At 51.4% G+C, this 17,128-nt stretch overlaps 1 protein-coding gene across 3 annotated transcripts in view; it reads right to left on the bottom strand.

The window, feature by feature from the left end:
* Nucleotides 1-17,128, bottom strand: part of Grhl2 (grainyhead-like transcription factor 2) — a 131,961-nt gene that overhangs the window by 31,957 nt on the left and 82,876 nt on the right. For all 3 annotated transcript variants that reach the window (XM_005381921.2, XM_005381919.2, XM_005381920.2), the window contains exon 9: nucleotides 322-480. In XM_005381921.2, the coding sequence (XP_005381978.1) occupies nucleotides 322-480 (159 nt within the window). The remainder of the gene's footprint in view (nucleotides 1-321; nucleotides 481-17,128) is intronic.

Genomic DNA, 17,128 nt, shown 5'->3' with positions numbered 1-17,128 from the left:
CACCCAGTCTGTGGTGTTCTGCTGTAACAGCCTGAGCTGACCAGGACACAGGGCAATGCCAATCAGCCACTGTGTGAATTGTAAGAAAGGTTATTTTAACAGGAAAGGAGGGGAGAGAGGGAAGGAGGGAGGGAGGGAGAGAGGGAGGAAGGAAGTTGACTTCCTAGATATCTCACAGGAACTGAGAACAAAAGATTTCCACATTGACTGATGAATTGATTATACTGACATCCCAGGACAAAAGACGGTGGAGGGAAATGTCACTAGAAGCAGCATCTAACAACAAAGACAGCTTCATGACAAGTTGTCATCATTACTTACTTTATCACAGAAGACCTTGATCTGGCAATACGCCCTATGAATGGGTTTATTGCTGCGATTGTTGTAACTGTAGGTATCAATCTGAATCATCAAAGGAAGTCCTTTCACCCCTTTTTGGGAGGAGAAGTCTGTGCTCAGACAGTTCACGGTGATGAAAATCTAAAGGAGGGAGAAACAGAAAGTTCGTAAGTCACAACACAGAAGGTCTCCAAAGCAGGCACCAGCTGTAGACCGATGTAAAAATACCCAACAAATCCCCAAGGACAACAGAAGAACACATCGGTCCTCTCGTAACAAATCTTCAAAATGCATAAAACAGAATAAACACTATGTACTTTATAACCTATTCTGCTTTCATATTTCATCTTGAAATAAACCATTTACTCTCACACATCAACACAGTCTGACTTATTTTCTTAACAAATGTCAGTGAGTCAAGTGAAACATTGTCCTTCCAACGTATTAAAGTCAAAATGGTGAAATCGGCTTCACTAATCTCTGGCCTGTGGGATAAAGAGAAATAAAGTTCGATCACACCTTTCTTCGCACTATTGCACTGAGACCTAGTATCTGTTTATGTGTCTGTCTGTCTTGAGCGTGAAGCACGAGCTACAAAATCATTTGTTTTCTCGGATTTCTGGTGTGTGCACGGGGCTGGCAGGGGTCGGGCGTGCAGTAAGCATTTGGGAAAGGGGGCAACAAGCTGAGTCCACTGGGTGGGAGACAGTGGCCCTGAGCTTCACCCCAGCTCTAGTACTAACCAGTTCAGAGACCTTTCAATTTTCCCTTGAAATTGTCTCTAAAACCCGTGGACAGAGTGTCAATACTAACATACTTCCACGTTAGGGAGAAGGTGAAAGAGCAGCGAGCACAGGTAAGGTCAGACACAGGAGGAGACGGCACAGGAACACCACCGGTACCCGCACCACATGGCACGGGGTGGTGAGAGATGATGTAAACCCCACAGAGGAGAAACGAGTCCATTATCAAAGGCTTCAGCACCAGCGAAAGAACTGAGAACAGGTTCTCATGAAGTACTGGTGGACTGAGGTGTGCGCAGGCTGAATTCTCCTCATTCTGCACTCTCACCGACAGATGCTGCTGAGTGTCGCAGAGCCGAGGTACGGCAGGCCCAGACTGAAGTGGGGGCCGCACGGACATCTGGGAGGTGTCTCGGGGGCAGGGAGGCCACACCGTCCACTGGTTCCTTTCCATTTCATATCCCATGTATTATTTTTCAAACAGAATTTTCAGTTGCTCCTTGCTTTAAAATTGTATAGTTCTGCTGTCTAAAAACCGTACCATCAGGTGTTGCTACTTAACCTTTGCTCTCTTTGGCTCCTGGAGCTCTGGCCTCCCCTTCACATCCCAAGCACGAAGCCCCTTGGGGGCAGCCACCCTGGGGAAGGCTCAGCCTGGCATGAGCTCTGCTCCACAAGCCTTTGGGATTTTTTAGTTCACTACCAAGCCTGATCGAATTCGCTTCAAGCCCTGTTGGCTTTGGGGTAGTTTATAAAACCAGGGACCTAACCGTTAGTGCTCTATCTCTGTGAACATCCTTGTCCTTTCATTTTTTTTCTCAGGTTTTATTTTTTTAGTGCGTAATGACCACCTCGTGTGGAGCAGGTACGCGTACACAACACCTCTCAGCTCCCTCTGCAGACCCTTCCCCCTCCCTCTGCCGCCCTCCCTCTCTTGGTCCCGTCCCATCTGCAACAGATCTACCTCCCCATTCCCAACTTCTGGTCGTATCTGTGCCCCTACTGGGCAAGGAGAAATCCCAGGCTGCGGGCGGCGTCGCCAGGACAACCTGGTGTTCAAGCCTCCAACTCTCTCGTATTCCCTTCATCTGAACACAGAGCCTAAGGCTGCCCTGCGCACACAAGTCTGGGCGATGAGAGTGCAGCCTGAGATGACAGGGAGTGGAACCGAACTGAACACGGGCCTCGTGCTGCGACGGCCAGCTGTAGCCGAGGATGCGCACGCAGTATCAAATCTTCTGTTTTATAACAAAAACAAAAGGGAAGAAGGGTAACGGTGAGAGGATGGATGTGTCGATCTGCCTCACCATCGCTGCTGTCTACATGTACTCCATAACACCATGTTGCATATTCCAAATAGACACAGTAAAATAGTACTTCATAAAAAGATGGTCTAACTATGGAGACATTCACTTCATCCATTCCTTTCGTTCATCTGCTTGTTCTTTCAGCCTGTAAATATCCACAGGAGCCCACGCTGGGTCAAACCCAGTCTCAGACACTGGGGAGGGAGGAGAGCTGGCCCCTCCTAGGAGTCTTCCCCTAAAGAACTTAGAGCGGCATCCAGCAGCGGGCACGCGGGGGACCCAGCTGTCCATGAGGGTGCAGCGTGGAGACCCTGGGAACACAGGCAGAGCCGGGGGCCCAGAGACCAGGGAGGTGCAGACCACCCCACCCTTGCTGGGTGCAGGGCAACTCCGACCTCAGAAAGGGCCAAGGAGCAGAGCGAGAGAAGAAAACGCAGCTGCCAGGTGACGAGAGGAAGAACATGCCTCATCCCATGTTCCACCAAGCGCCCCGGCTTCTCACAGGCAGAAAGTGCTGCCCCCGGCTCCTGGAGCGCCCTGGAGGGCTGAGAACTTCATGTACCATTTGCTTGTGCGGTCAGCATTTTCTCTCAGTGCAGGTTGGTTAGGCAGCTGAGTGGGTTGCATTCTGACAGATCTGTGCATGCACAGGACACATTCTGGTCATTTGCAGTAAATATCTTAAATGCCTTCCACCATCCCGCGACTGCGCTGGCCCCGAGGCACCCATGATGGTTCCTACAGTAACAGAAGTCCCAGGTGAGATGGGACGGAGATAAGCATTACACTGGCTTCATGGAGCGCTAATCTGCGGGTCAGAAAAAGCGGCCTCCTCTAGGAGCACTTGACTTCATCGCGGTCGTTACCAGCAGCAACGCTCATGCTTGTCCGCTTGGCTGGATGAAGAGGCGCCTGGAGCGGCAGCTGCCTCCGGGGGGCGCTGTTCCCAAGAGTCTATGAGCTCCGGTGTCGGCCCCTGAAGGTGCCGTTGGGAGCTGGGGTGCAGGTGAAGCCACTGGGGTGTTGCCCTCTGGGGTGCATCTCTTCCCCTGCTCGGCTTCCCAGCTACCTTGATTCCTAGGCAGCTCTGCCCCCAACAGCCCCTGCACGCCGCTTGCCGTGGAGCCAACCACAGACTGCCTCTCTTGAGCCAAGGCCTGTCCTTTCAGTTGCAGGTGTCCAGCACGAGGAGAGCTGCCCAACGCAGGGCGGCGGGGCTGTCCGACCAGCGCCCTGAACACAGCTTTGTGCGGGTGAGTCGCGCGTGCTCCCGGCTGAGCCAGCCACAGCTGTGCCCCGAGCTCTCACAAGGACAGCTTCCCGGGCAGGCTGTGATCCGAAGGGACCTCAGCCCTGCCTGGCTTTTCCCACTCCTTCCAAAGGCTGCCTAGGACTACGGAACCCAGGAGACAAAGTGTTCTGATGAGGACTTCCCAGGCTGTGGAGGTCCACGGTTAGCCCTGACTTGGCCCCACGTCACTCACACTGGGAAAGTACGCAGCTGGCAGGAGAGCAGTACTGACTGCGGCTTCATCGGCTCCAAGTCTGAGCTAAAAGAGCCTGGGTGAGAGACCGGCACCCCTCGCCAGCACCACTGACGGAGACAGAGCCAGCAGAGCCACTGTGACAACAGACGCTGCCTGGCACTGCAGTGCAAGAAACAGACGGGCCCTGCTCGGAGGACGTCCCGAAGCAGCCACCGGGGAGACGGCCTTTAAAGGTCAGACGAGCTGCCACAGGCCAGGCTCCAAAGAGGCTGGGTTCCCCAGAGGGAGGGTCCTCAGCTCGGTGGCTGCCCATGCTGCCCTGACCCTGACGGCGGGGATTTCACAGCAGTGCCGGCCCTGCTTTCCTCCTGCCCAGCAGATAAATGCCATGAGCAACACATCTGCCATCGGGTTATGAACGCTACACACAACCACACACTATTTCCAAACCTCAGCTACTTGGTTTCCTGTAATTCCAATAACACATTTTCAGTGTTTTAGAAAAGCTAATTAAACCAAGTGTATTCAGACAGATAAACAGATACCATTGTCTTGGGGTGACTCAGATTATTTCTAAATGTACCAAGATGTTTCCCAGAAGTGGGCACAGCTCCGGGGCCTGGCGGTATCAATCCGTCTCACTGCACTGCCCTCCAAACCCCAGCGGTTGAACTTTAACTGAAGGCGGGGGCGCACAGGGAAGGCGTGGGAGGAGGTGAACTAAACCCTGGCTGGGGACTGAGGAGCTCGGAGCTGCTCCAACTACAAGCCCAACCACGCCCAGAGCCACACACAGCAGGCAAATGGGACAGCAAATTTCTTGGGAGTTTACCTATAAAGCACACGCGTGTAAGTGTGCATCAGGGCCCAGGAAAAGGGACAGTATCACCCATGGGAAGTCCACGCAAATGTCAGGCACAGAAAGTTCTGAACGCCAACGAGGGCCCTGATGCAGGTGAATGCCGCGGACAACGCATCTGCCACCTGAGGTACGAGTGCTGCACATGTCCACACACTATTTCCAAACCTCAGCTACCTGGTGCCCTGTAATTCTAATGACACGTTTTCATTGTTTTAGAAAAACATTAAGCGAAGTGTATTCAGACACATAAGTAGATACCATTGTCCTGGGTTGGCTGAGATTATTTCTAAATGTATACAAAGACCTATCCAGAAGTAGCAGCAATCCTGTGATACTTAACACTGTTTATTTATTTATTTATTTTTTTTCCGGTACCGGGAATCGAACTTACGACCTTGTGCTTGCCAGGCAGGAGCTATGCTGCTGAGCTAAATCCCCAGCCCCCTAGCATTGTTTAATAAAATCATTCATTACATATGAATGACAATTCTCACTTTGTAGTTCCCACACAGAAAAGCAATTTTACTAGGTTTTAAACACCTCACAGTTGTGTACTATGTGAGTAGAAGCATTTAGTACAATAAATACAAATCAGTAAGCCTTATAATTGATACACTTAATTTTTTTGGTAACTGTTTTGGGGTGGTGCTGGGGATGGAAACCAGGGCCTCACATGCTGGGCAAGTGCTCTACCATGGAGCTACATCCCTGATGCATTAGCTTGACTACATTTTTTTTGTACAGAAACTGAACTTAGGACCTTGCACTTGCCAGGCAGGTGCTGTGCCACTGAGCTATATCCTCGGCCTTAGCTTGACTACTAACTCCCAAGATTTTTCTGAGGGTTTTCCACTAAAAGAAATGGGCCTCCCTTTGATTGACTTAGAAGGTAATTTGAGATTTAAAAATCATAGCCATGATTTGATTCACTGTATTTATTTGCCTTTGTAAACAAGCGCATTTTGTACTTCTAAGATCATTCTGATTAAAAACCAAAAAAGCTGCATCTGTCTTTTTTTTGGTCTTTTTGAGACAGGGTCTCACTGTGCAGTTCAGGCTGGCCGTGAGCTCACTTTATAGCCCAGGCTGGTATCCAACTCACAACGATCCTCCAGCCTCAGCCTCCCGAGCACTGGGATTACAGGCATGGGCCACCACGCCCAGCAAACTGCACATGTCTTAATGAGCTGGATTCTGAAGAACTCTTCCCCATGTAAATGCCAAACATCAGCCTCCAAGTTACAGGCACAAGGCGCCCGTGGAAAAATACCAATTTCAACACTGGAACACCTTCCCCTTTCACAAAAAATACATGCATACGTAAGTGTGCTGTCGTAGTTTCTGCTCTGCTCTTGGTTTCTGGGTTGCGTAAGTACCTTCTAGACACTCTCTTAGCTTTCACCGTTGCTCTTCCCTTTGGTGAGGCTGCATCTGGGCGCAGATGGGATGGTGAGTGGAGACAGGTGACAGACTGAGAGTCAGCTGGCCTGGGCAGGGAAGCGCAGCCCTGGGCACCACTTGTTTATTCCACGCACTGACCCACCGAGCAGGTTATGTGTCTTCTCTCAGCGCCTGGCCGGAAGAGGGGCGCAGTAGGACAAGACAGACTACCTGCTCCAGGGAGCTTGCTGTTTTGTTGAGAGTCTAACATCTAGACTTCCTGAAACTTTAGCACTGTTAGGAAATGATTAGCATGTGCAGTTTTGTCTTTACTTCCGAGAAGACACACTGTCTCCTACCAGCCCCGTGGACGTACTATGCACAGACGCACAGCTGCGTGACGCCTGCTCTCGGAGCTCAGTCTGCTCCGTCCCCAGCACACTGCGCGAGTTCCCTCTCAGCCTCTGCTCTCGGCCCAGCCTCTGCCCATTCTGCTGCCCTCAGGGCCTCCCGTTCCAAGCCCTTCTCTCAGACCTTGGCCCAGCACAGGCCCCCAGGCGTCCCTGGCACGACCACCACGCACCTTGCCCTTCTCTGCCTCCCAGCCTCGGCTCAGGAGCAGTGACGCACTCCATCAAATCTCTTTCCTCATAGCAGTGACGCTGCTGGAGTTTGTCATGTTGTTTATGTCCTGTTTCATGATCTCTCTGCTCCCTGAGGCTGAAAAGTCTGCCTCAAGTTAGCTCTAATGTACACGGCTGTGGCAGATACACAACATATATTTGTTTAGTGAGTGAAGGGGGCATGAATTAGTTTTCTAAATATGAATTTCCCTCTTTACCCATGTTCCGCCTTTCAGAAGTCATACTTCCTAAGCTAAGACTGAGGTCTAATACAGTGCCATTAGGAGCTCTGAGATTTATCCTCTGGAGATGTTTGCTTTCTATCTACCTACTTACCTGCTACATAAATTGAGCATCAACTATACATTCAGCAACATTATCTAGCTAACTGCCCATGTGTCCATCCATCCACCCATCTATCCATCCATCCATCCATACATACATCCATACACACATACATCCTATGAAAGATTTTATATATATAGGCACTATGGGAAACGCAGGAGTGTGTCTCTGCCAGGTCCTCCCCTCAGGTAAAAGGGTTCTATTTATTTATTCTTCCACTCTTACATTCACTATTGTAGAATATAGTGATGAGATATAAAGTTGAATGATCCAGACTATACTTACAGTAAGAACTTGAAGAAAAGGGGAGAGTCTAACAAAGCAGCCAAGAAACACTTCCTGTCAGAGTCTTGAGATGGAAGAGATAGAGAAGAAAATGCATGCTGGCTCTGGACATGCCAAAGGGCCCAGCTTACTGGGACAGCGTGGTGTCTACCGAAGAGGGTTATGGATCAGGAGTGTCCCCCAAAGACCCTCTCTCCCTCCGCCTTGTCCTCTTCCTCCTCCCCATCTCCATCTCTCTCTCTCTCTCCCTCCTTCCAGGCCACCATGAGGTGGGCAACCTCCTCCTCACATCTTCCACCATGATGTTTCTGCCTCACCTCAGGCCCACAGCAATGGAGCCATGCAACCATGGACTGAGACCCCTGAAACCATTACCCCAAATGAACCTTTCTCCTTTAAGTAGTTATTCTCCAGTATTTTTTCACAGCAACAGGAAGCTGACTGAGGATAGAAAGAACCTGGAAGGGGGCATGGGGGCCGTAAGAGAGCAGGCAAAGTAAGGCGCTTGGGCCACTGAGGCAAGCTTGTGCCCCACGGCCGTGAAGGGTAGATCAGGCTGCAGCCACCACACTAAACATCCGAGCAGCAGAGTGGACTGCGAGGCAGCCCTGGAAAGGTCTTAAACTCAGGAATGGAGAGGATGGCGAGGGTGTGCCTTTCTGAGGCCTGCGTCGGATGGCACTTACATGAGAGTGGGTTTTAAACTACAAAGTGCCACGTGTGCACACATTAAGGAATCCCAGGGTCACCACACTCCCTCCAACCTGCCAGCTATGCCACCCAACTTTGTTCCCCTCTACCGGCTGGGCCAAAGCTTCCTCAACATCACTAAAGCCCCAGCCGGGACTCCCCAGCAGGAACCCACCTCCACTGGGACCCTGCGGAGCTGTCTCAGGGGGCACGAGTGCAGACTAGCTATGACTCACACTAACGGCACAGATCAGATGTGCAGTCCAGGTGAGCTGACTCGGGGGCAGCTGGCTCTGGGCGGGGAGTGAGGAGGGAGCTTCTAGGCAGGAGCCTCTACCAACTGCGGTGCTGCCCGTTCGCTCGCAGGAAGCCACACATCAGGGCCGTGTACAGCGCAGGACGAGGCACCGAGCTGCTTCAACACACGCGAATCTCCTGCCTGGGAAGAAGGTTCAAGCACAGCCCGGAAGAGTCACCTGCTGGACATGCTGGTCGCCTGAAACCTTTCAGTTCATCACTTTGTGTTCTTAGTACCAGGACATGGTGCAAGACACAAAGGCACAAAGGGTAAGCTGAAAGTGTTTCTTCTTCTTCCCCAGCCAACAAACAGCTTCTGCAGTGTCCTTCTAGAAATATGCTATGCAAATATGTGACATGCCCTAATTTACACACATGGGAGCAAGAAAATAATACAGCCCCAAAGCTTGCTGGTGTGCTTTGTGTCTCAGTGTTCCTCCAGAGCCTCATTAGATCATAGGTAGGGCTTTTCAGACGTGGCTGGATCTAGAGTTTGTGATGCTGGGACCAATGATGTGTGATTACTAAATCAGACCACTGATTGGTTTGAAATAGTTCTGGGAGTGGATAATGGGAAGGCCCACCCTGGGTGTGAGTGCTACCTCCCCAAGGATGTGTAGCCTGGATAGAATATAAAGGACAGAAAGAGAGCGGCTGTCATGGCTTGCTGCTTGCTGCTTTTGCTGCCTTCTGCCCACCATGAACTGTTTCTCCTCTGCCATGACAACCTGCCTTGGAAGCAGCCAATTATGGACTAACACTCTACAAACTGTGAGCTGACGTGAACCTTTCCTCCTTTAATTTTGGGGGTCAGATACTTTGTCTCAGCAATGAGAAAAAGTGAGGCACTAGGTTCTTTTCCACACTCAATAAAATCTGAAGATAGCTGTTTCTCTCTCTCTCTCTGCTTCTTTAAAAAACCTGAAAATGGGCTGGATGTGGTGGTACATACCTATAATCTGGGAGGCTGAGGCAGGAGGATGTTAAGTTCCAGCCCAGCCAGGGTAATTAGCAACTAAGAAAGAGCCTGTCTCAAAATAAAAAAAATTAGGCCAGGGGATGTAGCTCAGTACAGAGGCTCTGGGCTCAACCGTGGCCCCTAAAACAAAAGAACATACACATGTGTGAAATATATAATGGCAATTTCTTCAACATCTAGTCTTCTCATCCAAAACAACACTGTATTCAACGTCTTCCTGCATGGCTTTTGTGCAGGACGGAGATGGCCACTTCCAGCGCCTTCTCAGCAGAGGTTCTCAAATCACTGTGCACCTCAGCGGCCGGGAGGCCTCGGCCACCTGCAGATCGCAGGCTCTGCTGCAGTCTCCTATTCGGCGGGTCTGGGGCAGATGCAGGGTCTGGATTTGCAGCTGCTTCTCAGGGTGATGCCGCTGCCGCCCATTCACAACCCCTCAGTGACGACAGGACCACTGCCTGAGGCGCCCAATGGCCTTGGCCTCTTCCTGCTCCTCCTCGCCTGCTCTCTCTGCGCTCCCCTCCCTGCCTCCTCTACTCCCTCCACGGGGCAGACTGAGTGCTGCCTGCTCCCCTCTTCTACCCGCCCCGTGCCCCTCCTTTCTCCTTCACTGCGACTTCTATCACCCTCCTGCTCAACACCTCTGACCTCCTTCCCTCCCGTCCCCCACCATCTCTGCCTGCCCAGGGACAGCCCGTCTCTCACTGCTGTGCTACTCTCAGTGCCCACCTGAGCTGAAGCCACAGCCCTCCTAGCCCTCCCTGACCCCACAGGCTGAGAGGAGATAAAGCTGGAAAAAGATGAACTGTGAGTGCATCCGGGTGATGGGTACAGAGTGTGAACTGCACTATTCTTTCAATCTGTCTCTTAAAATTTGTCTTCGTTACTTTTCTTGTTGCTGAGATAAAATATCTGATACCCAAAGCTAAAGGAGGAAAGGTTTATGTAGCTTACAGTTTGTGGAGGTTTCAGTCCATACTCGGCTGGCTCCAAGGCAGGGTGGCTTCACCGAGGAGAGCAATTCACAGTGGGCAGAAGACAGAAAAGCGACAAGCCCCTTAACAGTGTCTTTCTTCCCCTTTCATACTGTATTAGACTGCTGGGATAAGGGCACGGCCAAAACAATCAGTGGGCTGACTGAGTAATCACACACTCTCAATCTCAGCACCACACACTCTAGACTCAGCCACCTCCGACACAGCCCCATTGAAGACTGTATGAGGCTTTGGGGGGGACATATCTAGACCCAAAGCACAACAATATTTTAAAATAAAAACTTGAAAAATGGAGTTCTTCTCTAGAACACTCCTAGCAGTTTACCTCCATTGGCATCACTGTCACTCTCTACCTCCGTTTATGTCTACAACGTTGTCTGAGGACAGACAATGGGCCATGAGTACCCTCGTCTTCCCAGCTACCCCCATGTGCAGGCACATGCTGCTTCCTAGGAGTGAGTGGTCCTTTGCGGAGATAAAGGAGGAGATATTACTGCCAGATGTGCCCAACATAAAAGGCATTGTGGCCAGGTGTGACGGTGCCCACCTGTAATCACTCGGGAGGATGAGGCAGGAGGATCACAGCAAGTTCAACATTAGCCTGGACTACATAGTGAGCTCAAGGTCAGCCTAGCCTACATAGTGAGACTCTCTCAAAAAAACAACAGCACAAAACACAAAAAAACCCAAAGCAGGATGACCACATACTTCAGAACCAGGGTGCCCCAGGTAGCAGTGCCAGCTGTCTTATACACTAGTGGTGCAACTGCAGGGAAACCATTTGCCCTCCCTGGAGTTTATATGAAAATATGAGCGTTGCATAAGGTATAGAAAGTGCCTGGCAGAGCGCCTGGTCAAGTAATTGGTGAACAAATATTAGTCACTGTGCACACAGCACACACTGCCATCCTGTGAGGCCCAAGGCTGTGATCGAGTTCTCTGGACAACACCACAGCTCAGACTGCTGGTTAGGAAGCCCTGAGCAGAAGTCCAGCCAGAAACCTTGGAAACTCCACAATCTAACCCAAGATCAGGCCGCTGATATCTTCAGCGAGATGCCTTCCAAGATTATTCCTTTCAAATACGAATTAACTCAAGCTTTATAGCTGTTCCTGCTGGCCATTACCTCATAAACAGAACAAAGGCCTGGCTTTGTTTAAGCTCAATACCGAAGACTCCAGCAAATGTTTACCTTCCCTGTTTAGAGCTTCCTTCACCCTCGCAGTGCTCCAGCAAACACGTAAAAATGCCATTTGCCCCGCGGCTTACGCGGGAACTCAGACTCCCAGGACCCTCCAGGAGCCTCCTCCGACCCAGTCTTCACTCTGCAGACCACAGGACCTGCCCTCTCTTATGCGCCCGCCCTCTGCAAGACGCGCTGTTTAGAACAGGGACCGAAGCAAGTAGACAGTTGCCATGTGGATTTTTCTTAACAGGAAGTGCCTATCCGCCCCACGTGGTCCTACACAGCAGCTTTCTTGAAGCAGAGAGAGCTCCCTGGCACAAGTGCCAGCCAGCTGGGCAGCCGTTCTGAACCCACCGGTCGCTCAAGAGGACGCTGTCCTGGGTAGCCCTCTGGCTTTGTCCTTGCATCCTGAAAAGCAGTATTTACACATCTCCCCTTCTACCAATGGAGAAGGGGCAGTGGAGTTCTGCAGCACTGGAGTTCCAGAGGAGGAGAACGCTGTGCATTTGGGGACAGCCCCCTGGAGGGCATGATTCATCAAGACTAATAAAAATTTAATTTTTAGAAGCCCTGCTCTTGGCACAGGGTGGGGCCCAATAAAAATTGATTAAACAATAATACACAGACAAACAGGGCTAGCTCTTTAGGGAATGGGAAGGGGACCAAGCGAGGGCGAGGGGGACAGGGCAGGGGCAGGGGTGTAAAGGAACTAGGACGAGTCCTGCACAGGCAACAGCTCCCCGCGGTGTCATCGCTATGGATCACAAACGTGTACTAATGAAAAGACTGACTAGATGTTTCAGACAGAAAAGAAATGTTTGGAAAGAGTTGGAGAGACAGAAAGGAAAGGAGGGAGGGAAGGAAACACCAAATTTGGGACAACACGGTGGATTTGGCATGATTTGGTAGGGAATTTCAAGCCAGCCTTTTAATTAGCATAGTCTTATTTTTCACCCAAAGAGACTGAACAATGCAGTCTGCACAGAAGGTTAGAGACCTGTTTGCTGCAATCTGCCCTCTTCCTGCAGGCTGTGCCCGCGCCCTGCTGCTCCTACAGCTCTTAAGCGAGTAACGTGGTGGCACCGAGCACAGAGGCCACTTCCCTGTGCGTGAGCAGCTCCCGGAGCAGAGAGGAGGCGGCGCTTCCTGGCCACTAGCTGCACCTGGAGAAGACAGCCGGGAAGGAGAAGAGCCACCCCCAGCAGGGAGGAAGGAGGAAGGTGTCACCGTGTGACGGCTGTGACAGCTCACAACAAGCGGCACGCCAGCCGCTGTCACTTGCAGTCACCAGGACGCAGGCCACGTCCAGTGTGTCCTGGCAGGGGCTGGGGGCCGCAGATCACTCACTGCCCTCCACGGGGCAGATCCGCAGGCGGGCAGAGCTCTCCGCTCTCCGCCTCCGCTGTGCTTCCCGCCCGGGCCGCCAGCTCATCGTGGCATCTGCGTTTCCATTCCCCTTCCCTCGGTGCCCACCCCTGGGGGACAGCCTTTCCGTCTGAACAAAACCAGATATTCGGCAGAAATTAGGGGAAAACCATTAAGGGCAACAACCCACCCTTGCCTGGCCTGCAGCTTCAAACTTCACATGTCAATTTCTTTCATAAATTCTATTTGTTGAAAGCATCCAAATAAGGATCCAGAACTGAAGACTCTATCTACAAAATCAGTACCACTTGTGCGTAAGTCTCCACTTCCAGCTGACTAGGCTGGCAGGTGTGTGTTCTGTAACTGCCTGCAGACAGTCGCCGCCGCCTTCTGTGACCTTCATCTTGTCTGAGTGTCATCTTCACACTTGCTTCCAATTGTTTTTAACGCTGTGCTTCTTGCAAGGTGTTACAAGAAAAAAAACCAAACATGAGTCTCCAGCATTCCATTCAGAAAAATGTGTAAAAGGAAAGAGACAAAAGCAGAAACCGAACTTGTGTCCTCAGCCCTCTCTAAAGTGATCACTTCCTGTCTCAAAGGTTGGAGCGGGATCTGACAAAGCAGAGGGCGGGATGAGCCAACCCCAAGTCCTCGCTGCCACTCAGCAGGAAGGGTGGGAGACGGGGCAGGCGCCGTGGTACACAAGGTCACCAGGCAGAAGTGTCAGGGTGGGAAGCAGCAAAGAATGACCCACAAGAGACAGCTTCACATTGCTGAATTACAACAGGTTTCGCTAAAAATCACAGCCGCGGAGGTGGGGTGAGGGTGGGCTAGTAGTAGTTATTTGTCTCTCTCATTAATTTAGTGGTGGGGGTTGAGAGAGAGGAGAAATGTTTTTAGTGAATTCAGATTATTCCAAAAAGGCTGGATGCAGAGCAATCAAGAAAAGACTCCTGGAAGGAAACTCCTTCCTTCTGGGGGTGGCCGAGCCATGGAAGGAAGCACAGGAATGGAACTGTGTGGTGATCCTGAGAAAAGCCACGAAGGGGAGCCGGAAGTAGCATCTTAATGCTCCGCCATCCTCCTCTGGGCTCCCATGGGAGAGCTTTGTAGCACTCAGAGTGCAGGTGAATCTTGACATCACCGTGACACAGCAAACAGCACTGGATGGAGGCATGGGACCCACCTGAGACTCACAAGAGCGAGGCCCGCAGTTAGGCTGCTGCCCCCGTTTTGGGGTGAAATCACCAGGGAGGGTTCCAGCTCTGAGCTCACTGCTCTTCAGCAGCTCTGCTGGGTCTTGCCCAGGAATTCCTGGGTGACTACTGACTGACAAACCTACTTCTTAGGTACTCGTACTTGGCTAAGGGAAGGCAGCACACGGGAGTGACGCAAGAATGAGTCACAGAAGTCCTTCCACTAGGGTCATGTGGACGGGACCTTAGTCATCTCTAGAGTTCTCCTCTCCTGTCCCTGCTGTTTTATAACTGAGCAAGGGAAGCTCAGAGAGGGCTGGTCAAATCCCGGTGACACAGGAGCTGGACTAGAATCAGGGTGTCAGGTGCCCATTTCAGGCTGTGTGTGTGGCTTTGCTCGGGCCCAGCCCGCACGGGTTTCCAGGCTGTGACTACGGACACTCAGCGCCTCACCAGCCCAGACTGCAGGGTCCTGGGACACCAAACACAGTACATGGGCTCCCAGACTGCACACCCGAGGGGAAAGCAGTCCCTTCCAAGGATTTTGGCAGCTTGTGTCACAGTGCAGAAAGAGCTGTGGCCCAACGAGCAAAACCAGTTGTGTGTGGAAGACCTTTGTGACAGTTCTGCCAGACTCAGACTCCCTGGAAGTCTGGGAGTGATCTTCAATCCTCGCTGTAACTAAGAGGGTTAACATCCTCCCTGGCCAGATGTTCCTATAGTCGAAGTCAGCTAAATAATTTGGAGTTTTGTGTCCTCTCCTTCCTTCCGTTTTTACAAGAGGACAGAGAAATAACATGCAAGTCAGCCGCAATAGAGAGAAGTAGAAGTGTGCCCTGGAAAAGTCTATAATCTTTATTATTAGGTCTTGATTACACACATGTGGCAAGACCACCAAATACTGGACTAGTGCATGTGTGTGCGTGCGTGCGTGCGTGTGTATGTGTGTGTGTGTCAACTTAAATATCCAAACAAAAGCTACCCACTCTGCTACGAAGTCATCTTGGAAAAATGTAGTGTTTTCAGACGAGGGTACCATGGCTCCGTATTTGCACCTCTCTCTGGTCACTTCCTGCTTCAAAGTTGGTTTACAAACTCTCATGTAGAAAAACAAACAAAAACCCTCATTTTTAACCTTCAAATGACATCATCCAACTGACTGATACGTATTCACTTTTGAATTCTAGTGACTTCTGGGCTTTTAAAAACACCTTCAAAGATCAAAATTTAATTTTTTTTTGGGCAATTTGGAAGGATCTGTAGTCTCCTTCAGCAGCAGGGACACGGGCCCACCTGTGGCATGCTGAGGACCGGCCAGGCCATAGGGCCTGGCTGTGGTGGTGACATGTGCTTCAGCCTTCCCAGTGCCATGCTTCTCCGACACGGAGAGCCAGGGAGGGTCACACGGGGCGATGCAGGGGGGCATGCAAACTCACGTCTCAGGGCACCCAGGGCAGGGTCCAGAATGGAGAAGGCCAGGGAGCAAGAAAGAAAGCAGCCAGGGCCACATGAGAGTCTCTTGTCATGCACAGACTTGGGCCCAAAAGAATCCTGAGACCAGGATTTCCAGAAAATAATCACCTTGTCCTTAACTGTGGGCAAAAACATTAATATTTGAAACATAAATATGAAGGCTGAGGGTCTCAGGCCTGCATCCTCTGCCCACACAAACCAAAATACCATGTGACGTCAGAGGACCCCAACCCTAAAGCCTGCAAAAGACGCTGTGCACCAGCAGGCAGCTGGGGACAACAGTGACTATGCCGGAAGCAGCAGCATCACAACTGCAAACAACTCCTGGTGACAGGGACACCGAGACTTCTTGCTTTGATGAAAATCCTTTTTCAACAGCCAGGCTAGTTGTTTTTTTTTTTTGTACTCTGCTTACTATAAAATCAATAATATGTTAAAGAAATGCCTTAGGATCTGCAAATTTACAAAAATTCAATCAGCCTCCCTAATGAAGTACAGTTAACTTCTCTGGTTTTTCTTGAAAAGCCCTTCAGAAGTTTGGAGAAAATTATTTGGAACTCTTTTTTATTACTTATTGATTCACCTAGACCTCATACAATTGCAACAACCAAGTATAGTCACTAAAACTACACACCAAAGAAATAAAACCAGTCTTCTGCAGGTGTTATACGATGTCCTCCAAGCCGGGTGTGAGCTTAAGCTCGGCCACCTGGAACGGCACACAGCCAGGGGAGCGAGCTCCCTCTCAGGACAGCCAAGGGCCTTTCTCCAAGAGGTCCCTGTGAGCACAGCACATGACACATGGGCCCAGCAACCCCCTTCACGCAGACCTCGAGAGGCCGGACATGACGGGGAAGGTCACAGCTCATGTTGGTCACTGGCTCTGACTCCAACAAGCCACCTGAGTGACAGGGTCCCATCTCCTCCCTGGTGACTCACTGTCAGGCGGTTGTTGTGCCCCTGCCTCCCTCCCCAGGGCGTGGGGCCAGGATGCGTCATCCCCCAGTGTGATGCTTGGTGCGGCAGTGACACCTGCAAGTGTCCGTTTGTCTGTCCATCTGTCTTGACTTCAGGCGCTGCCCCGGAGAGGTGCTGTGACTCGCTAAGGACTAGCAGCCTGCCTCTCAGCCATCCAGGTCAGGGCTTCACAATGAAGCCACTGGGACAGTGGATGAGAGGTGAGCACCAACCTCGGCGAGCACAGGGACCTCGGAGACGCGCTGTCCCTGTGGTTTCTCCTGGGACCTGCTCTCACAGCTGTGGCGAGGCCCGTCCCTGAGCCCCGGGACACGCGCAGGCCACACTGCCACTCTGTGGTGGATGCCCGTTTTGGTCGCCTCTGCTGGGCCTAAAGCCCATTTCACGGACACTGTTCTGCGCACCAGTGAGATGAGACACGGAGCGTTCACCTCCTTCCGGAAGCTGTGCCCGCAGAGCCCAGGCAGCTTCCTCCCTGCCAGCCTGCCCTACCCCGACTACGGGGCACTGACAGGGTGAGCTTGCTCCAGCCTTCTCGGGGTGTGAAGGCAAAGCTGCCCAAGCCCTGGCACTGTGCACGACGGAAGCAGAGCACAGCTCC

Source organism: Chinchilla lanigera, unplaced genomic scaffold (genome assembly GCF_000276665.1).
Source record: "Chinchilla lanigera isolate Chin_1 unplaced genomic scaffold, ChiLan1.0 scaffold00016, whole genome shotgun sequence".
NCBI classification, from domain to species: domain Eukaryota; kingdom Metazoa; phylum Chordata; class Mammalia; order Rodentia; family Chinchillidae; genus Chinchilla; species Chinchilla lanigera.
The sequence above is the reverse complement of the archived record's forward strand: the minus strand, read 5'-3'. Positions and strand labels throughout refer to the sequence as shown.